We start from the raw sequence: 23,922 nt of genomic DNA, 5'->3' as shown, positions 1-23,922 counted from the left end.
TGGTGGTCTTTTATGTTTAAAGACTTTCTTTCCGGTTTAACAGATTGTGAGATGCTTCTGAGAGCACAGCTTGACAACACAGCTATCGCAATTATTTATAAACCGAATAGGTGAAATTAAATCCTGTATTTTTATGGCTAGGAACATTTTGCAGTGGTGCGAAAAAAGACATTACAATATTCTACTTAAATGATATATTTGTGCTATAAAGCTATTAAGTGATAACTGGGGATTTTAGAGTTAATACAAAGTTTTAATACAAATTTGAAATGTCTTGCAACATTTTGCAACTTCATATACCTATCGAGTTATTGGTAGCCGTGCAGATGAAATATGTGAACGCTATACATATATCCTGGTGAAGTAACCCAGATGTTTTTTCTACATAAGTAGATGCTTTCACGTTTTCATGCATATAAAAATTATTTTATCTATGCTTTTCTTTAATTTGAAATGAAATCTAAGGTATTAAAGTTATAGGAAAACCAGAAGGCACGGTCACTGAAACTACTCAGTTTAACAAAATATTTATGAGTATATGTTACATATAATTGTAAAGAGTAGAGCCCCAGCTCTCAATTAAATAAACTTATTCTATTAACCGATTTCAAGTTTCAACATGGTTATCCCAGTGTTATCCGGGGAGTGTCATCAGCCATCTCTGAACGAGCAGGGAAGAGGAGGAGGAGACAGGAGGAACTTCTGATTGGTGAGGCCAACAGTATGGTGTAATCCCTTGCGCCCAACACCGTCAAGCAACATGATGCCTAAACACTTGAAATACTGGTGTATATTTTGTGAAAATAATTACATTATTTTATGGTATCTGTTCCAGAAGTGCTTGCCGTTTTAATAGCATTACTTATGCTAGGTATAGAAGTGTAATTTTCTGTAAATCTGTTCTTGGGTTTTTATTGGGGAATAGGCTCTCCTCAAATGATACAATTGAACATTTTAGGAAGAACGTTTTTTAGATTACACCCACCTCAACATTAAAGTGTGAGCTGATACCTTAATCAGTCTTAAATTACTTATCAACAATGTCACCAACTAATGAAAATATTTCATTAGGTACAGACAGAAAAAGTAAAAAATTACTTTATTTCTTTTATTAGCCATTGTGATTATACGCAACGTGCAAACCCTCAAATTGATAAAATATGAAACTTTATTCTGATTTTTGATAAAGACCTTTATGGGCTTTATAAATTACAGTAACCTTTGCTACCTTCTAAATTAATTTTTCAAGATAAAACTAAATTGAAATTGAGTAAGGTTGCTTAAGTTAAACATTGGTTAGCTATATATAAATGAATGATAATATTCGTGATGGTAGATTATAAAATTGTTAGTGATTATATATTATTGCCTTCAAAAACCTCATGCAAAATTGCATGTTAACTCCTAATTTCTATAAGTACCTACTACATCTCAAGCAATAAAATTCTATGTCTATTTCAAAGAAAAAATCTCTTCCTAAACGATTTGTAGATGGACTAAGTCCTACTCTTAAAAAATAGTGGTGTTGATATTTTTTAATCCCACCACTCATTTAACCCATTATGCGCAGCCTGACAAGGCTGCTCAGGCTGACAAGCAGAAAAATCGTTTAGGAGTTACAAAAACATTACACTTCTAATAATTTTGCTCAATTTCATAATCATAGTTCCATCTAATTCTAATAATTATATAAAGATATATCCTACTATCTAATTAATGAGAAAATAAGTGTTACCAAAGGTTGTAAGCAGCAACACACTATCAAGAGTTGCTTATAGTTGTTGAATTCGTTAAAAATTGCATCTCATGCTAACATTTGATTTCTTTGATAGTCCTATAATAATTGAGTTTTAAGTGGTACTTGGTGCTATTAATGAAATACCTATTAATAAGAAACAAATTAATTTTGTTTCAATTATCATATGACAGGCAGTTTGATGAAATAATGATCTCTATATCTATAATGATCACTAGATCTCTAAATAATGTTGTTAACTAAATATACATATATACTGAAAATAGTTGATGATAACTAAAAAGGTACCTACTTTAAAAATTAAATCATAAATCATTGATTTCATTATTGTAAGTAATACAAAGCCAAAACAAACTTTGAATACTTATCTCTAAACATCTACAAGTAAATAATTATCATGAAGAAGTTTGTGCAGCGTAATAATAATTGGAAATTAAACGAACTTACCTGTAAGTGAAGTTCTATTTCAATTATATTAGCTGCACAAACTTCGAAATGATAATCCCTCCCGCCCAGTACCCGCGTTGTCCTGAGACAACCAGGGATTTTAATAGTGAAAAATCCCTGTCAAAGTTTAAGATAATATTGGCTTTGCTGAGTTGCGGGCCAAGCTGTCATATCAGTTGGCATATTCACTGCCAGCGCGAGCTACGAGCGAAGCTGATAATATGCGTTTTCCGCTTTGTAGCGACAAGCGCCTAAGACTAGAGAACCTGCCTAGGTAGCGGGTCACTGGCAGTGAAAGTATTATGTCTTGGCTTGTTACTCTAAACTAAATGAGGGCGACAGAAGCGGCGCGCGCGCGGGGGCGCGACTATGCGTTCAGAAATCTGATACAAAATTTTGAATTCTCGTTGAGAAATTTTAAAATTTTAGGTACTCTGAATACTTAACATGGCCAGAGGCTGAATGATATTACGCCTACTACAAGTAAATAATTATCATTTCGAAGTTTGTGCAGCTAATATAATTGAAATAGAACTTCACTTACAGGTAAGTTCGTTTAATTTCCAAATATATACAAACGAAGGGGCTCATTGTAAGAATCTCAGATATATTTTTTCATAATTTTAAAATAAATAGTTTAGAAGTTATTTAAGAAAATACGCAAAAAATGACCATTCCCCCTCCCCCCTTATCTCCGAAACTACTGGGTCTAAAATTATGAAAAAAATACACATATTAGCTCTCTTCCTATAGATGACAGGAAAACCTATTAGAAATGTGCAGTCAAGCGTGAGTCGGACTTAAGTACAGTAGAATCCGGTTAGTACGACTTCGCTTATAACAACCAACCGCTTATAGCGACGTAAGTATAGGCACTTGTTTGGTTTTAGTACAAACTACTATGAAAGAACAACCGTTTATTACGACTCCGCTTATAACAACCGACCGCTTTTAACGACGGAAATTGACACAAAATCCGTCCGTCAAGTCCGGTTACAGCGACGAGCGACGTAGTTTTTACAAATAAATTGTTGGTAAGAAGCTTACTCCGTCCCACTCACCCAACTCCCCTTTTACCTATACGGAGCAAGATGAAATAGTCACGTGATTTTTCGTAAACTTGCTCTTCTTACTTTCGTAAACTAAATAAAACCCAATTCCCATTATTCATTTGAGCTTAAACTTCACATAAGTGCATAATTATGTAAGTTGGATATCAATGCAATATTTGGTAGGTACCTTCGAGCTGATCTGATGATGGACACAGGAGGTGGCTATAGAAACTGTGTGATAAAACAACGTCATCTTGATTAGATCTCCAAGCGTTGCGTCTTTTTATTTTACGGGATTCGAGTAATTTGCGGATGACGAGTGAGTACGCGTATATTGAAAAGTGGCTTCTTCTAAACACACAAGTCTCTCCATTTTGACAAGGTGTCGTAATACTAACGTAAAAAAATATTTTAAAAGAAATGTTTTCTTTTTTCTTTAATTGTCGCATGAGTATTAATAAATACAAAATGATGTAATTATTTTGATTGAAAAATATATTAAAATTGGCGGTTTGTTTTGTACGACGTCCGGTTAGTACGACGTAATATCAGCGGTCCCTTGGGTGTCGTTATAACCGGACTCTACTGTACCTAGTTTTCCGATACCTACGGGTTTTTTAAAGACATTTTACTCACTTTTCTCTAAAAAAAATATATTGTTAAAAATTGTGTAATGTACAGAACCCTTGGAACGCGAGTGCGACTCGCATTTGGGCGGTTTTTGTATTATACTTACATACAATAGTTCTTGTAGAAACGAAACGGCCAAGCCACACACTTTTGGTGTAGAGCTAGTAAAGTTAGAGGGCTTGTAGAGTTAGAAGCTTGGCAAGAGATCTGATAACTTTTTGACAGTGCGAGCCTTATGGTTTCGTTTGGGCAACATTGTACATCAAAATGTTTTTGATGGGATTTCACTTCTTATTGTAAGTTGTTTATGACAATCTTCCATCCCCTAATTTAAAGGGTTGGGGGTGATTTACTATTAAAAATCCTGAAATAAGTATCTGGGGGCATCTATTACACAATGTACTTCTTACTGATTCCCCATATAACCCTTCACCCCGTAAGGGTAAACTTTGGGGTTGAAATCTGCCTTCACCCCGTAAGGGTAAACTTTTAGGTTGAAATCTATTCTATATCCTTCCCCATAACAATACCTATCTACATACCAAATTTCAACTAAATCGGTTCAGCGATTATTGATTTCCCATACAAAATGAAACCCCATCTTCATCCCCTTAGGGATAAATTTTTTTTTAATTTATTTGTTGTTTGTGTACTAAAACTATCTTACATACCAAATTTCAGCTTCTTAGAGGACTTCAGGAAGTACCCGGTATTGATGATCATCAAGTGAGTGAGTCAGTGACGAAATCGAAGTTTTTAGATATGAATAAAATCTAAAGTATAAGAGCTATGCAATTGATATGCTTAATAAGTCCGAGAACTTTGTTTATCTGGTATAATACAACCCCAAGTTATGAGGGTTCCAAAAAACGACGAAGCGCTTCGAGAAAAGGTAGATAGTGCCCTTGCGCTTTTCTCGTCTTGGCGGGGGCACTGCCGTGCCCCCAGATGTTAAAAGATGAGACTACTGTAACTAATAAAGATTTATGTTTAGTTACCTACTATTTTCGCGTAAACTAGACAATTTTTATATCTTTAGTTATTAAGACCCAAAATAATTATTTTCACTTATTATAAATAAATCCTCCTGTTATGAAGTATAAATATTGTTATTTGTATATGTATAACTCTTAAGTTAAAAACAATAAAATCTGTTATTACCTACAGTCAAAATGATTATTTTTTGCGGGATTAAGTAATACACTGGTAGTGTTCAATAAGGCCCATAATAGGACTTTTATAAAAGGTATATTTTCCAAGAGTATCGTAATATTTTTTGGTATAATGAAGAAACTTAAATAAATGAGAAACCTATTTGAGTGAGTTTTTCATACTTCATATCCTGTTTATTTAAAAAAAACCATTTTAATTTAAGGTGGGCTGTATATAGGCATATACGGCCCACACGGAATATACAATAAGGTAAGTGAGGCCACTTACCTTATTGTATATTCAGGATGTATACCGTGTAATATTGATCAGTTGGTTTATAATATACATATTATGATATTGACGTTGAATAGGACAGGACATGACAATAGGAACCAGAAATAGGTATAGTTGGTCAAACCAATTTGTCAGTAAATACAAACAAAAAACTATATTCATCCTTTTCTTTTGGGTGCTAGTACTAGTGTAAGTCAAAGATAGTATGATGATTCTCCCTCTCTATGTTTGAAATGAGACAGTCCTTTGACAAACTATGTATAGTAAAAAATAGTTGTGAATATCTTGTACATTTTTATTACAATATTAGTCAAGATAATGAAATATAGCTGGTCAAGCAAATCTTGTCACTAAAAAAAGGCGCGAAATTCAAATTTTCTATGGAACGATATCCCTACGCACCTACATTTTTCAAATTTGCCGCCTCTTTCTACTGACAAGATCTGATTGACCAGCTGTAGGTATTTTTACTTAATAAGATATTTTAATTTCACGTTATGTCCGCATCTAATTTATATATGTGCACGGTAAACAAACAAATGAATGATAAGAAAAGACAGACAGTGTTACTGAGCGGGAGGTGGGGCGAGGGGCGAGGTATAGGTAGGCTATGATAGGCTCTCGAGCGCCGCGCCGGCGACTGACGGACCAGCGCGGCGTATGTATGAATTTCGCGCCTTTTTAACTAGATTTTACTATTACAATGCAAGCTACACACAGAAATTTCTTACTTTCCATAATATGGCTGCGTATATTATTTTATAGTAATAGACTTATTTTTACAGACTCTAATTCAATATTAGATCTTATAGGACAAAAAACGTATATTAATTCTAAAGCATATATCTTATTCTTCTAGCTTTTTAGCTTGCCTATTAACTTATAAATTTAGATATGTTGTTGTGGATTTATTAAACTTTAATTCAATATCGACAAAATAATAAGCTAATGGTAGTTTGACAAAGAAGCACTTTAAAAAAAATTCTAATAATTTTACATTATAAAGCGTCATACATATTATAAACAATGGAACTTAAACATTGCACTTTAATTCAATATTAAAAAATCATTACTAAAAATATATAAATACCTAATTTATATCTAACGCTCGTTCTAACTTTTCATCATATATAGCATATATGCTTAAAAATATGTCCTATATCAGATAAGTATCACTTTTTCAACTTTAGAATTATCAAAACTTTTAGTGCAAAAATCCGGTCCCACTATTGAGCTATGTCGCCACCGAGCGGTCATATCTGTCCTGATCGCAACAGACGCGTTTTGTTAGAGAGTAAGTCTTCTGTACCTAGTACTATTATTTATTTTGTGGCATGGGCAAGTTTTCGGTAAAATTATGTTATGTATGGCATATTTGTATTATTAATACATAGATGGTGAAAGAAATATATTTATTACTTTGTTACCAAAGACTTTTATTTTTAACTAGGTTTTCCTCGCGCCTTCGTCTGCAGGATATTAGTACAGTCAGCAGCAATAGTTGCTAAGCGGACGAGGTGTTCAAAATAATCTTGACGCGTCTTTATTGTTAAGAGAATAAGAGCGCGTCAAGGTAATTATGAACACCTCGCCCGGTTAGCAACTTCTGCTGCTGACTGTACCAGCAGTTAGAGTACAGGGGCCCACTGATTAACAGTCCGCCGGACGATATCGGCCTGTCAGTTGTTCGGAACTGTCAAAATTTAGTTCTAACTGACAGGCCGATACCGTCCGGCGGACTGTCAATCAGTGGGCCCCTTTAGGTTAAAAGTAAAAAAAAACAGCACATATAAATGCAATAATTATTATTTCCATTAATCAAATACAATTGTCAGTTATTATTTATTATAATAATCACAGTACTTCGATACTGACTAAAAAAGCACAAACATCACAATCATAATTGAAAATATTAAGTATTTGGATTTTAAATTAAGTTTTAATAAAATTGATGATTTCACTCGGCCTAAGGCCATTGCACATTGATTTTTTTAATTAAAAAGCATTTTAGGGGGTTTTCAGAAAAAATGGTACCATTTACTTTATTTCGAAAAACCATCAACTTTTGGGTTATTTAGCCTCAGAATCACTAGTACTATTGAATGAGACAAAGAAAAAAGTGTCCCCAGGCCGCGTAGCCAACACGCCAATCGCTTTCGCCCCGTAGCGATCGAAACGCAATGGTCACTGTCGCACTGGTTTTTTTTCTTTTTTTTTATTATGAATGGGCTTACTCATGGCCACAGACTAGCCGAGGCGTAGACGTGGCCTACGATGGAGCGAGCTCGCCCAGAAGGTGCCTGTTCACTCTTGATTTGAAGGTTGCCGGGTTATAAGAACACGGAAATATAGACGCCGGCGAGGAATTCCACTCCTTGGCAGTGCGCATAAGGATTGGGTGCGTATTGTATCCAGACGAGACAATTTTTCGCCAATCTGATGAAATTCTCCGATCGAACAGGGCCGTGCGGACGCAAATAGCAATTTGATTCCCCGATCACATCAGCAGGTGCGGACACAAAAATGCCAATTTGCATAGTAGAATGCAAATTGGTGATTTAATTTGTGTACGTGTGGCTAGATGAGATTGACCATTTATTTTTCTGAAGAAATCAACTGATTTCGTCAGTCCCGTCTGGATACCCCTTAATATGGAAGAGTGATAGTGACACATAGCGTTTCGTTTTCGAAGCGATAGCGGTTGTCAGCTTGGCTAGGCCGGCAGTTTTATATACAAATTTTGTGTGTCAGTTTTGTAACGGTTCATACAAATTTACTGATAATTCCGCTACTCGACGCTAGATGTCGACTATGAAAATACTAATATTTGTGGTACCAAAACTGATGTATGGAGTGAGCACTCTTGTCTTACTATATATTTCTCTATGATAGTAGGTTAGACAAGAAATTGTAGAAAATTGAGGGCGCCACATCCTACGTAACTGTCACATTTTTGACGTAAAATGCTTAAACATGGCAACAATCTATACTTCGTTTTTTTAGCATTAGAAATTAGGTAAAGAATCTTGATGTGTCTTTTAATTAAAAAACACGTTTTAAAAATAAGTTACGGCAAATATGTAACAATTATGAATCTAATACGATCATTTATATTCTTCTGCTTTCATAAAAGTAATAGTTATTGATTTTTAAAAAGCGTTTTTCAGTTAAAAGGCATGCCAAGATCGCTTACCTTCTTTCAAGTTCTTTCTAATGCTAAAAAAAACGAACTATAGTGGATTTTTTATAGTTACAATTATTTAATTTCTACTATTCTATGTCGCACTGTAAGTTAGACTTTCGTGCATCGAAACCCTCACAACACTATCATACTTTTTGAGGGCTACTTGCACCATCCCTCTAACCCGGGGTTAACCGATTCAACTGGAGTTACCACATATGGTTACCAGTACAATTTGACACAGGGTTAACGGTTTAACTCTGGGTTAGCGGGATGGTGCAAGTGGCGATGGCGCTATCTAAGGGCCACTTGCACCATTCTACTAACCCGGGGTTAACCGGTTAAATCTGGAGTTACCATGGTTACCAGTACAATTTGACACTGGATTAACGGTTTAACGCTTTACCAGGCCGACAGTTCAAAAATGACAATCGAATGTCAATCTTACTCATCGGAAATAGAACACATGTTTGAAGTGCCGTATGCGGGAAATATATATCCCTTAGGCCCACTTGCACCATCTCACTAACCCGGGGTTAACTGGTTAAACCGTTAAGCTAGTGTCAAATTGTACTGGTAACAATGGTGACACTCCAGGTTTAACCTGTTAACCCCGGGTTAGTGAATGGTGCAAGTCGCCCTTAGCCTGGTAAAGGGTTAACCGGTTAACCTCGAATTAGTGGGACGGTGCAAGTGGCGCTAAGAGCATTATTCTTCCATTTTCCATGGTTAATCCCTTGTTAAACCATAAGTTTTATTCTTAACATCTTATTTTTTAATTGCTATAAATCCATCAGACAAAATTAAGCATCTTCATCGTTCCCGCTATCATTAGATACCTCCCCATCCCCAATAAAAACCTCCTCAGCCCCCATATTGGGCATTATTTTCAAATTATTAACTTGCAACACCGACGCCATAGCCATACCAGTCCCAAAACTGTACTCTATGGGCTTCAAACTCTCGTCTACAATGTCTATGGACACGCGTTTGACAGGATGATTTTTTTTCCTGGCAACTCTATGCCTTCTTATGTCTTTCAACAACGCCATCTGGTGTTCGTGGTCGTAATCGCTTTCAGATGATGTGGAGAAATCTAAGTCTTTTTTTGTGAATTTTATTTGATTGTTTGCTTGATTTACTGTTTTATCGATAGATTTATTGACAGTATTATTGACAGCTTGGGCTTCGGATTCTTTGTCAGATGAGTAGCTCGATTCCGGTTTTGTATGTAGTTTATTGACAGCCTCGTTGATTGTTTTATTGACAGCGTTATTGACAGTATTATTGAACGCTTGACTGAAAGATCCTTCAGTATCTTTCTCTGAGGAATAGCTGGATCCAGGTTTAGATCCTTTTTTATTCCATTTCGTGAGTATCAATTCTTTATTCTTACTAGAAATGCTTATTATTTTACTTTTAGCGCTTAATTTAGCGTTCGCTTCTAATGTGTCTTTAATTTCAGATTCGCTTTCATATTTATTCACATTAAACTTATATTTCCTTTTACGTTTAGTCTTAGAACCTATTTTATAATCTTTGAACAGTCTGTCCTTATTACCGTCTTTGATTATTTTCTTTATAAACCCCTTCTTGTCTGTATACTCCTCCATTTGTCTCGGAAATTCAGGAACATCTTTCAATTCAGGCATAGTTTTGACTAAAGCTTGCCTCTCCCTCTCTCGCATAACGTCTTCTCTCTTCACTAGTTTCCTCTTTAACTCGTTCAGCATAAACTTCGTTGCTTCTCTCTCTTTCTTGCCCGGGGCTGTCGTCACATCTGCCATATCTTCCCTTTCATTATCTTCCTCAGTTTTGAGCAGATAGAATACTTCATCTTTAGCTTCAACCGGTTTATCTTCTATTCTCAAAACCACTTCCTCTTCCGATACACTTTCTTCCTTCCTCTCTTCTTGAACATTGAATTTTCTTTGTAACTTCTTCAACCTAATTTGAGAGTTCTGCATAGTATTTAAACACTTAGCTAATTCATCAATTAGATTATCAATATCTTCATTAAGCACATCTAAATCTAGCTCCTGGTTATTAATAGCACAGGAGTCTAGAAACATGTCTAGATTGGTACATTTTTCAAGCGCCATTTTTAAGTCTAGACAAGTTCTAGCGACTCCGCTATGTACCTCAGAGTACAACCACCTATCGTTAACAGGAAAGCTTTTCCGCTCTACATCTTTGGTGCCATAATTCTTGAATATTCTATACATACGGTCCAAAGCTTCATAGTTTTCTTCGAACTCTTCAAGGAGGTGTTGTAACAGTACAGTGTGTATCCAGTACAGCCGTTCGTTGTGATTCTTATAGACGTGTTGGGTGTGCGAGGGCTGTGTAAAGTGTGCCATTGCGATGTGCTTCAGCAAAGTGGACTGGACCACTAGGAACGCGTGGTGGATTTTCTGTAATAACGAAGAAGATTTAAACACTTCATGTAATAATAAATATTTGTTTAAATTTGAACTTTAATAGCTGTCAATAGAGTTGAATATTATTACTGTCATATCGTCGGGTGACAAGCAAAAGTCACTAACTAACACCATTGAAATTATTGGACAATAAACCGTGTTACAAGTGTAATAAAGTGCATTGTTACTTAAATTTTTTGATAGTAATTACTGTAATTAGTGACTTTTGTTTGTCACCCGGCGATATATGGCTGCATATAAACGGATATATATTGGGAAGTACGAGGTGGATGGACTGTATGAGAGATGATATGAAACCAACGCAAGTGAATGATGAGATGACGGGTGACAGAGAGGTGTGGAAGAGAAAGACATGCTGCGGCGACCCCAAGTGAATGGGACAAGGGCAAGATAATGATGATGATGATATGGCTGCATATGCGGTTAAAGGTTAAGAGGGGGTCAGGAAATTGAAAAGGAAACAACATGATGTAGCGCCGCGTGAAGCCTGCGACGGAAGATTCGGTCATCGCGCGGGCTTAGGTATGTTTGGCTCTGAGTACGAGTAGATCATTATGCATAAAGTTCAATTTCAATTTTGGCACTTTGGTGACGTGGCGTCCCGAGTGACAGCTTTTGTATATTATTTAAAACTTTCGCGTTTTGAACACATATTAACTCACATTTATAGACGAATAAAATAATTTCGGGATAGACCCGTCTATAAATGTGAATTGATATGACAGCTTTTGTGGTTGACACGGCGTCGAAAAGGTTAACTCCCTTATTCATAAAGAAATATGGGCCTGATTTAGTTAAATTATGTTTTCTCCCTTTCTTCCAAATACATAAGTCAAAATGACAGTTAAGGACAAACGATTATTAGCTAATTGAGGTTTGTAGCTCATTTATGAATAAGCGCCACTTGTACCATTCCACTAACCCCGGGGTTAACCGGTTAAACCTGGAGTTACCATGGTTACCAGTACAATTTGATACTAAGCTAACGGTTTAACCGATTAACCTCGGCTTAGTGGGATGGTGCAAGTGGCAAGGGGGGTTAATATTAAACGTGTATAAAGTACCTGCACAGGATCCGTGGCATCCGGCAGCTCGGCCCAGGCCAGGTCGTCCCTCAGCCACGGCGCGTTGCCTAGCAACGCGACCGACGCGCGCGACATGAGCGTCGCCAGGGCCGCTTGCTGGCGGCAGAGCAGCTCGTGTGTGGCCTGCAGCGCTTGCGACACCGAGCCCCTGAGGATGTGCGTAAATTAAACCACTATAAGGGCCACTTGCACCTTACTAACCCGGGGTTAACCTGGAATAGGGTTGCAAATAGAAAAAAAAACAAATGTTTTTTTTCAAATTTATGAAAAAAAACATGAAAAAAAACCTGGCACCATGGTTTTTTTTCTAAATTAGGTTTTTTTTCAGATTAACAAAAATATGCCACATTAACAAAATTAAATTTATATAAGTAACCAAAAACTATTTCATTTGAGAAGTATAACTTACAAAAGAAACTAGGCTCTGTGTCAATAGTAACAAAGTACATTTTAATTCCATAACGTTCAGTATACAAACAATTTTTGGGGAAATCCTGAATTCCCCGATGCGGCGACGAGAGGCGTTAGTGTTGCCAACAGTCCATAACTACTTACCACTACAGATTTCATTTATGTTGTTATTAATCAAAGTTGTTAAATTAAATTGGTTTAATGGTTAACATAAAGTCTAAAACAAATAAAACAACCGTATAAAAGTATTAACTGCCTTGCAAATTTTGAGTTTTCATACTTTTGAAAAAAAAACGTACTCCATAAAAAAAACGGTTTTTTTTCATGGTTTTTTTCAAGTCAGAAAAAAAACCGTTTTTTTACAACCCTAACCTGGAGTTACTATGGTAATCAGTCCAATTTGATACTAGACTAACGGTTTAACCGGTTAACCCCGGCTTAGTTGGATTGTGCAAGTGGCGCTTAGTCAGGCAAAAACCTGACTACCAAGGGCTGTTAGGGTGGTATTACAACTGTCCAATTTCTTTGTCCAATGTGTATTTTGTTTTTGTCTCACAATTTGCTTAATGAGAGAGTATGACGCAATGACATTGGACTGATTGGACCAAGACAGGGCTCGGAAACCGGTATTTGCTCCATACAAAAATACCGGTATTATTACGTTCTGTTTCGTTCTTTGGTTTATTATTTCTTTTTTAATTGGACAATCTGATAACACAAATTCGTTACCTAAATACATGATCCAGTCTTACGTAAAAAGCATAAAATAATTCAAAATATTGGTCTATTTCGGGGTTTTAAAAAAAATACCGGTTCCGAGCCCTGGACCAAGATATTGGAAAGATGGAATTTGAGGAACTTAGTGGAACTTCGTGAAACAAGGAAATAAGTAAGTATAGAATGCTAACGTCATATATAAGTTTCCCTACCAAAATGCGGGTTACTGCGTAGTCGACATCTAGTGTCAATTAGCAGATTTACCAGTACTGCTACTTGACAGCAGATGTCACGATTGTCGCGACTGACGAAAAATGTATTCATATTCAATTACACAAACGGGTCTACCGCGATATAATTTTTTAAAGACCACAAGGTCTTTCCGTGACCACAGCTGGTGCAACTCAGCTGAAACGTCGGAATTAAAGGTAAAAACAATGAAATTATATCGCAGTAGACCCGTTTGTGTAATTGAATATGTGTACAAAACGCGAGTTTAAAGTGTTATAGAAAAATGTATTGCTAAAATTTCAACTACATACCTACATATTACAAGCAGAAGGAGTTGAAAATAGAGTTCCGGTTATAATATTAGCTGAAAATTGTTGAGCATTGTTGAGATCAGCGCTGACTTTCGGGGCAGTATTATTTAACGCTTACCAATTTTATTAATATTTGTAGTTTTTAGTTATACTCTTGACTTGTATGTAATTTTAGTTTTAAGTTTATCACGAATAAAATACTTGATTAATTAGAAGCGCGAGACGGGACGAGAAGGGAGGATGTACACATTCGTCTCGGCCTGTCTCGGGGTTTTTCGACGTGTGTGTACAGCTCGCAATAGTGTCGAGGTACTCACAGTGTGTTATGGCACGCGTTGTCCCTCACACAAGCCGTCGGGCTCTATTAGAAACCTACGAACTATACTCACAGTGTGTTATGGCACGCGTTGTCCCTCACACAAGCCGTCGGACTCTATTAGAAACCTACGAACTATACTCACAGTGTGTTATGGCACGCGTTGTCCCTCACACAAGCCGTCGGGCTCTATTAGAAACCTACGAACTATACTCACAGTGTGTTATGGCACGCGTTGTCCCTCACACAAGCCGTCGGGCTCTATTAGAAACCTACGAACTATATTCACAGTGTGTTATGGCACGCGTTGTCCCTCACACAAGTCGTCGGGCTCTATTAGAAACCTACGAACTATACTCACAGTGTGTTATGGCACGCGTTGTCCCTCACACAAGCCGTCGGGCTCTATTAGAAACCTACGAACTATACTCACAGTGTGTTATGGCACGCGTTGTCCCTCACACAAGCCGTCGGGCTCTATTAGAAACCTACGAACTATACTCACAGTGTGTTATGGCACGCGTTGTCCCTCACACAAGCCGTCGGGCTCTATTAGAAACCTACGAACTATATTTACAGTGTGTTATGGCACGCGTTGTCCCTCACACAAGTCGTCGGGCTCTATTAGAAACCTACGAACTATACTTACAGTGTGTTATGGCACGCGTTGTCCCTCACGCAGGCCTGTGCTCGTCTCGCGAGCGCTAGATACCGGCGCATGACGTCACAGAGCGCGGGCAGGCGGGACAGCGCGCGCGCGCGGTGGCGGAGCAGGCCGCGGGCTAACACGCCGCACGCGAGGCTGCAGGCCACGCGGCCCAGCGCGCCGCGGGATAACCTACAACAATTATTTAATTAAGATTGTTAAATAATAGGATATTGGACTGTATTTAAAATAAATTATTTCACACCATGAATGAAATAAACCACCAGGTAATTATTAGAAAAACATAGATAGCAGATATTTTTGAACACGAGTTATATTTAATAAATCGGATTGAAATATAAATAGTTGGTGAGTTGACCGCGTGGCGTCACTATACTCGTTTTCATATGAATTCCATATTAGCAAATCGTTTTGACAGTTCTAAAAAAGAAACCGATTTGACTAGTAGGAAAGTAGCCTATTGATATTTTTGAAGTGAAAACTTCTTTAGCGGCGCTGTGCACTTTTTGTGATGGGGAAAAAATGTTAAACTCGCGAGAGCGTAAGACGTAAGACGCTTCGTAAGACGGACACGTGACCTGATCGAAAAACTGTTACAATGTCATTGAGTTTTCACTTCTGCCGGCACTCCCGGAGTGAGTATAATATAGAAGATATATGATAAACGAGCAGACGGATCACCTGATGGGAAGCGATTACCGCTGCCCATGGACACCCGCCAATCCAGAAGGGTCGGAAGTCTCTTTTTTTAAAGGTTTCTAGGTCAGGTCTAGGAAATATGTAACCGCAATAATGAATTTATAAGAAATTTTGGTGAAATGGATAGAAAATGAGCAATTTATCACAATAAATCACAAAACCAGAAAACAAGTTGTTTTTACTTCAAAAAAAAAAAAACGTTACCATGATTTGTATTTCTTATCATTTTTGTTATATTGAATAATGGCTCCTCTACACGATGGGCCAGCGCCGGCCACCCCAAGGGACGAAGCCATACGGTAGAATGAGACAGCAATATCACTTGCTCCCTCTAACGCGGCGGTCGGCAACAAGCGGCCCGCGAGCCTCCCTGGCTATTTTGTATGTAATATTGATAACCGACAAATGTCTGATAAAGTAATTAATATTAACAAAGTGCGGCCCGCGTCAACTTCGTTAACTACTGTGTGGCCCTTGGCTGCTAAAAGGTTGCCGACCGCTGCTCTAACTCATAAATGCGTCCTTTGGAGTGGCCGGCGTTGGGCCATCGTGTAGAGGAGCCATGAGAGAGCTCACGTTTTGGGCGGGAAGGCGAGCACACACGCGCCCGCCGCCAGCAGCGCCGCGCCCCGCTCCCCGCGCGTGCACCACCCCCACCCGCCGCCGCCCGCCGCCGCCCACACCTAGAGGGGGGGAACAATAGTATAAATCTCTCTATTTAATTCAGTTTTCATCACATTTGCTTGTAAAATGTTCATAATTCATAAATTATTTATTGCATCCATGGTTGTTACATTGGTGTTACATAGTTATAGTGAGTTTCACATGGACCCTGGTAGGGCACAGCAACAGTCTTAAAACTAAATTATGCTAGGTATTCGACAGTATATTTATATAATAATTATAAAATTAGGTCTTTTAACAATGGTGAAGAGATTGTAATTTAAATTTTATGGCAATTAATGTCTAGGAAATATAATTTATAATTAAAATTAACATTGAAATTGTAGGGTAAGTATATAATATTAATTTATTTAATAGTCATGTCAAGAATAAGTAATTTTTTAATACAGTTGCTCAAAAAGTGCTACTTTACGTAGCTGTTTAGCGTGCGGAAAGTTGGTTATCTCGAACTATAGTGCTTTTTACTTTTCCAATTTTTTTTAATTTATACTTGTTCCAGTTCACGACTACTTATTGATGAGTGTTAATATTAGTTTCCTTTAAACGTCGTAATCAGCATAAAAACCTACCGTTAATGTAAGAATACGAAAAATATTACATATTTCATATTTAATTACTTACCTCTTCATCATTATAACACGTTTAATTTTTAATATTCAATATTGAAAATTCCGTTCTTAATAAGTTGACTGAATGGAACGGAATAGCTGTCAAACGCCCATAGATATAATATACTTAAAGACGACGTCTAACCGAGCTGTCACTGTTACCACTTTTGTTTAGTGTACGATTAACAATGTTTTTCTTATTTTTTCGCAACTGTATTAAAAAACGTCGTTCGATACACGTGCGGAAATGTCATTACTTCACGATTACCGAGTCTTGCCACTCGCCTGCGGCTCGTGGCAAGATATCTCGGTACTCGTGAAGTAATGACATACCTTCCGCACTAGCATCGAAATGTACTATTATGTCACACAATGTTTAATAATAAGTAGGTAAAAAAATAAATGATTTAAAAATAATAAAATGAGTAATAATAAAAACTAATAACATTCGTGGTCATTTTTATCTTCTAAGAAATCATTCAATTTATAGTAACATGTGTTACAAGTACAAGTAACATGTGTTACAAATGTGTTACAAGTATTAGACAATGCGGGTCGTAAGTCTTAAATTTTGACCTAGGGCTGTAATATACGTCCGAAAATAGGCAGACGTTTTATTTTTTCAGGTTTTTCCTCACAAGTGTGATGAAAAATATTGTGTGTGCCACGGGCAGTACAGGAATTAAGAACTCGCGTTAAACCCTCAACTTCAATCACACGTTTCAATTCACAATAATTGTGAATTGAAAGGCCTTTACGACAATTATTGTCGTAAAGGCCTGCGCAAACCGGCGGAACGCAGCGCAGATCACTTTAAAATTATCAATGTATTTTCTTCCCCAATTCAATTACCTTCAGGTATAAATTTAAATACTTTGAGACCGACCTCGGAGCATCACGGAGGATTGTTACTCCGCGGCATCCAGGAGCACGCTAGAGATACCGCGGCGGTAGGCTTCGGCATGCCGCGGCATCCCCCGGCATGCGCCGAGGCCCCCGAGTGCGCCGGAGTAGCGGCGGGACGACGGGGGAGAACTCGTGCACACTAGTCACTAATCCCTTGTGATAGAGTACACGCGGCGGCATCCCCCGGCCTGCGCCGAAGTGCTCCCTGGTGCGCCTAGGGTTGCCAGATGGTCGGGATTTGGCGGGATTCTCCCGATTTTTAGCATGTGTTCCCGATTCCCGATAAAGTGTAAACTGTCCCGAAAAACAGCTTCACGTTATAAAACAACAATCAAGTTCCGAACTGTCGTCGAGCGAGCGAGCTGACGTAGTGCCAATAATGTAAAATATCGTTGTGTTTAATACAATTACTTTAATTTGAATGTATTTTTTTTCCCGACTTAAGTCCCAAAATCCCGAAAATTTTATATTGTTTCCCGATAATAGCGCCTTTCGATCTGGCAACCCTAGGTGCGCCGGCCGTCAGACTGGCGGGCGCTCGCGGTATCGCGGGGGATTTTAACTCGCCGGTGTGCTGCGCGGGGTAAATCCTCCTCTGTGATCTGTGCTGCGCTCCGCCGGTTTGCGCTGGCCTTAAGGACCTTAAAAATGTGTTGGTTAAACTTCAAATCCTTACCTTTTCAGGAGGCGGGCATTCCTGCTCGACGGTGGCACTGTCCTCTCGGAACAGCAGACCGCTCTCTAATATACAGACGATCTGCTCCCGGCTGTACAGCAACTGTCACACAAAATATATATTATGGGACATATTTATACCACAGATTACAGATAAGAGATGGACATTAATAGTAAATGGAGAGGTCCACTTGGCAAAAGAGGCCGGGGCAGACCACAAATGCGTTGGGAGGAAGACTTAAAAAGAACAGCCGGCACAGACTGGATGGCGACAGCACAAGACAGGGACAAATGGGCAGCAATGGAGGAGGCCTTTACCCACTAGGGATTCATTAGTCTATTTTTTTTTTTTTTTTTTTTATTATGCATGGGTTTACTCATGGCCACAGACTAGCCGAGGCGTAGACGTGGCCTACGATGGAGCGAGCTCGCCCAGAAGGTGCCTGTTCACTCTTGATTTGAAGGTTGCCGGGTTATAAGAGCACGGAAATATAGACGCCGGCAAGGAATTCCACTCCTTGGCAGTGCGCATAAGGAAAGTAGAAGCAAAGCGCTTCGTGCGAATTGGCGGAATATCTACCAAGTAAGGATGGAAACCGGCCGTGCGTCTAAAAGTCCGATGGTAAAATGGGGACGGTGGAATGAGCTCGTGTAGCTCTTGGGCACACTCCCCGAAGTGCAACCTGTAGAATACCGACAGGCTGGCGACTTTCCGCCGATGGGCCAAAGTCTGAAGCTTAGCCGTTAGCTTCTTGTCGCCAATCATCCTCCTGGCTCTGCGCTCCACTGAGTCCAAAGCGGCGAGTTGGTATTTAGCTGAGCCATCCCACAGGTGGCTGCAATACTCCATACACGACCGGACTTGAGCTTTGTAAAGTGTTAGAAGCTGTCCAGGTGTGAAGTATCGCTTCACCTTATTTAGGACGCCCAGCTTTCTGGCCGCAGTTTGTGCTTTCTATCTATCTATCTATCTATCTATCTATCTAGCCCCTTTGTTCTGAGTTAGAGTATATCTCTTAGCTCAGTGTGCCGCTTGGCAAAGGCCTCCTCTAGCTCTTTCCATTGAGGTCTGTCGTGGGCCACTCTTCGCCAGTTCGGGCCCGCTGTGAGTCTGAGTTCGTCCTCCCATCTTGTTCGAGGTCTCCTCTGGCTCCGTGTACAGCCTCTTGGGTACCAATCCGTTACAGTCTTACACCATTTCTCCCGTCTCTCTCTCAGCATGTGGCCAGCCCATCTCCACTTCTGCTGGTCTATTTTGGTGAGTATGTCGGTCACTTTTGTTTTTTGTCTTAGGTCTTCGTTTCTTACTTTGTCCAGTCTGCGTGTTCCCGTCATACTATGTTCCATAGACCTCTGGCAGTACTTAAGCCTATCTCGGTGTCTCACATCCGTATGTAATGCAGGGTAAAATACCTACATGTGTTGAACACTTTCCTTTTTATGGTAATGCTGAGATTAGTGGACTTCATAACTTCTTTCATGGACCAATATTTTTTCCATCCATTGGTTATTCTTGTATTTATTTCTTTGCTAGTGAGGTCTACCGGAGATATTAGTTGGCCAAGGTATGTGTACTCATCTACATATTCTAGTACGATCGTGTCTATGTTAATTTCTGTTTTTATTGAATTGGTCATTAATTTTGTTTTTGTGGTGTTCATTGTTAGCCCAACTTTTTTACTTTCTATGCACAGTGACTCGATCATACTTTGCAGTTTCATTGGATCTTCTTCAAATAATACAATATCATCTGCAAATCTAAGGTGGTTTAGTTTCTTACCATCTATGTTGAGGCCCATGTGGCCCCATTCTAGTTTGCGGAAAATGTTTTCAAGGACTGCAGAAAATAACTTGGGGGACATTGGGTCACCCTGTCTCACGCCTCTTTTTACTCTGAATTCTGGGCCAATTTTTTCCAGTTGAACTCTTGCTTTGCTGTTTTTGTATATGGTTTTGATGACGTTAATGTATACATATCTCCGGAATACCTTGACTTGGCAAACTTTCCCACATGGCTTCGTGGCTTATGCTATCGAATGCCTTATTGTAGTCTATGAATGCCATGTATAGATTTTTGTTGTACTCATTATATTTCTCCACTACCTGTTTTACTGTGTGGATGTGGTCTAATGTTGAAAAATGTTTCCTGAAGCCAGCTTGTTCCATTGGTTGGTTTTCATCAAGTCTTTTACTTATTCGATCCAGTATAACCTTTGAGAAGATTTTATATAAGGCATCAGGCTTATGGGCCTGTAGTTACTTATGTCTTCCTTTGGGCCTTTCTTATGCAATAGGATGATGTGTGATGTTTCCCAGTGTGTGGGTATCCATTGGCTATTCATAATTCTATTAAATAGTTTTGTGAGTACTGGAGCTAGTTCAGCAGCCATCCCTTTTAGAAGTTCATTGTAGATGTTATCGGGTCCTGCTGCTTTTTCTAACTTTTGACTCTGGATAGCCTTGATTACTTCGCATTGCAATATTTCCGGCTCGAGCTCTATTTCTAGTTCTTGAGGTTGTATATATTCGCCTTGGTTCGATGTTTGGATTATAGGGAAGTCCGTGTATAGTTGTTCATAAAATTGCGTGGCCATTCTAATTATATCCTCTCTTTTTGTGACAGTGTTTGTTCCTCGTTTGACTTTCGGGATCCATTCTTTGTTTATTTCTCTTAATTCTTTAAAGGCTTTACGCACACCCCCTGATTTGATTATGTGTTTCTCTAAAGTCTGTAGTCTTCTGATCTTGCGATCCCTCCTTATGTTTTCTTTTATTTTTTTTTACTGGTTTCTGCAATTAGTTTAAGGTTGTTCTTTTTAGAAGGTCCTGCTATTAGTTTCTTTCTTTCTTCTATAAGATTAAGAGTTTTATCACTGAGTGGGTATTTTTGTTTCTTGAGGTTGGCTTTTTTGGGAGCCATTAAGTATTCTTCCAGTTTCTGGTAACTTTCTTTGGTGCTGGTGTTATCGTTTATCAGGTCATGAATGTTTTCTGACAGTGATTGGGCTAATTCCTTGCAATTTAGATCAATATTCCTGTCTGGTGTTTTTTTAATATATTTCCTGGATGCCTTCGGTGGATTCATTCTGAGTTTGCTTCTAATTAATCGATGGTCAGTGTTGAAGTTGAGGTTCTGTATAACAGAAGTGTCTATAAATGCTTTTGGATGGTTGCTTGCAATGTAGTCTATTTCGTTTTTACTTTTACCATTTGGAGAACTCCAAGTCCATTTATTGCTTGTCTTTTTTCTGAATAGACTATTAAGGAGGTATAGGTTGTGTTCCATCAAGAAGTGTACCAGTTTTTGGCCATTTGCGCTTCGTTTGCCAAATCCAAAATTTCCTATTATATGTTCCATTTTGTTTTGTTTGACACCAACTTGTGCATTTAAGTCTCCCATGACTCCCATGAGAATTATGTTGTTTTTTGAAAATTTTGTAACTACTTCAGACAAGTCCGCATAAAAGTTTTCAATTACTTGCTGATCAGCTTGTTCGGTTGGGGCATATGTTTGTATGATTGTCCAGATTTTGTTATAACTGGGTATTTTCATGTTGAGAACTGCTATCCTGTCAGATATGCCAATTAAGTCTAGGATTTGATTTTTAAGGTGTTTTTTAATTAGAAAACCTACGCCCCGTTGACCACCTACTTCACCTTTAGTATACAATATGTACTCGGGTCTTTCTTCAATTGCTTCCTGGGGCCTTCTCATTTCGCTGATGCCGAGGATGTCCCATTTTATATTTATATATATATATATAATTTATTATTATATTTATATTCATTAGTAATAACACATATTATAAGTCATAGTTTTATTTTCAATTTTTTATGTAAACACGTTACAATGAATAAAGGGCTTTTTTATTTATTTTATTTATTTATACCACAGAATAAATAATAGTGCTAGGTACGGAAGGTTCACTCTCTAACAAAACTATTAGGGCCCCCCCACATCTAGCGTCTTTTGAGCGTCGGCGTCTACAACTCTATGGCCGCTGCTCGACGCAACGTCGACGCAACTGCGCAGCGACGTCATTTTCCATAGCGCTGACCAGACGCTGACGCTCGAAAGACGCTAAAGTGGGGTGGCCCTTATGACAGATACGACCATGAGCTGGAGCAAGCGCGAGCAGGCGTTCGGTAGGCTTTGTGTAGACAGGGTCACTATACCTACTAGGTGGGTGAAAGCTTTTTGCCTCTTACCACATTAGGCCTAAATTTTATGGCAACCCATTTCCTTGACAGCAGCGGTGGGGAGAAGTTTTGCTTCATGAACAATGCCATCTGAAAACAATGTTAGTGATTTTAGTTCACTCAAGTCTCAACTAAACATAAAATTAAGGCCTGCGCCAAACTGCCGGAGCCCAGCCCAGCGTAGATCACTTTAAAATTATCAATGTATGTAATTATCATTTTAAAATGAGTGTTAGTTTGATTGTAATGGTGTGGGGTTTCGTAGCAATAAATGGAGAGATCAAGCTCATGTTTATTTTAATACTTTCTATGCAAATAACTGGATAGATCGGTAATTACAAACAAATATAATGATGAATTTTGTTCTTAATAGAGTAAATAAGTAATTTTTATGGATTGCATTGATTTGATATGTGCATAGGCCCACTAAACAGATAGTAGTCAATGAAATGAAAATATAAAATTAACATACAGGCAATGTTTTGCTCATCGTTACACGATTGGCAAAGTGCCAGAGGCCCCTTCTGAGAAATAATTAATAATAAACTACTATTCTTACTAAGTTTTTACGTATTTCAAACACAAAGAAAAAAGATTTCATGTTTAAAGATTTCTATTAAGCATATCCGACTTTATTGAATACCGTTTCATGTTTCCATTTTAAAATTGACAAAATTCAGATTACAATTTAAGCATTATATTTTAATAAAATTCCAGCAGCGACATTCATATTGAATGACACAGTTTACTTGATAATATATATTTAAACTATACTTTCTCTGATTCAAATAAATATCAGGATATCCTTGAATGAAAGAAGAGATCACGAGGATTTAAATAAACAGTTTTTACGCACTGTACGTCGTGAATACATTTATATAATGTTGGATATTATCAAGCCTCGGCAAATACGTATATTGGCGATGTATATGTACTTACGTTTGCGTTTTTATTATTTATTTTTGCCGGAATAAAATCTCTCGCATTTTCACATTTTACTCCGCCGGATGACGATGACGACTAAAACCTGACAGTGACAGTTGACTGACACTGACAGTAGTTTTTTTTTTATGGCCTGGCTACGAGATCTTTAAGCCAAGTCTTTATTTTTATTTATACTTGGTGAAGAAGATCTTGTCAGTAGAAAAAGGCGGCGAATTAGAAAAAATGTAGGAAATATACTTGGTCAAGCAGATCTTGTCAGTAGAAAAAGGCGGCAAATTTGAAAAATGTAGGCGCGAAGGGAGATCGTCTCCTAGAAAATTTGAATTTCGCGCCTTTTTCTACTGACAAGATTTGCTTGACCGTCTATAGTAATTTAATTCTCTTTTGAGGGGTGAGTCGCCGTATTAAATGTGTGGGAGGGTTTGAAGTTGATGTTTGGGATATTTCTGCTTTTATTAAAAAAAAATTACTAATGTAATTTTACTCATTGGGTAACGCACTTTCGATATCAATT

At 38.1% G+C, this 23,922-nt stretch overlaps 1 protein-coding gene across 1 annotated transcript; it reads right to left on the bottom strand.

The window, feature by feature from the left end:
- Positions 1-7,151: 7,151 nt before the first annotated feature.
- Positions 7,152-23,460, bottom strand: LOC134676245 (uncharacterized). The gene is made up of 7 exons (XM_063534592.1): positions 23,403-23,460; positions 22,473-22,553; positions 18,265-18,366; positions 15,967-16,073; positions 14,674-14,862; positions 12,018-12,186; positions 7,152-10,926 (listed from the first exon to the last, which is right to left on the bottom strand). The coding sequence occupies exons 2-7, from the start codon at positions 22,551-22,553 to the stop codon at positions 9,316-9,318; spliced, it is 2,259 nt and encodes a 752-aa protein (XP_063390662.1). The 5' UTR covers positions 23,403-23,460; the 3' UTR covers positions 7,152-9,315.
- Between the last annotated feature and the right edge of the window lie 462 nt (positions 23,461-23,922).

Source organism: Cydia fagiglandana, chromosome 24 (assembly GCF_963556715.1).
Source record: "Cydia fagiglandana chromosome 24, ilCydFagi1.1, whole genome shotgun sequence".
Lineage (NCBI taxonomy): Eukaryota > Metazoa > Arthropoda > Insecta > Lepidoptera > Tortricidae > Cydia > Cydia fagiglandana.
The sequence above is the reverse complement of the archived record's forward strand: the minus strand, read 5'-3'. Positions and strand labels throughout refer to the sequence as shown.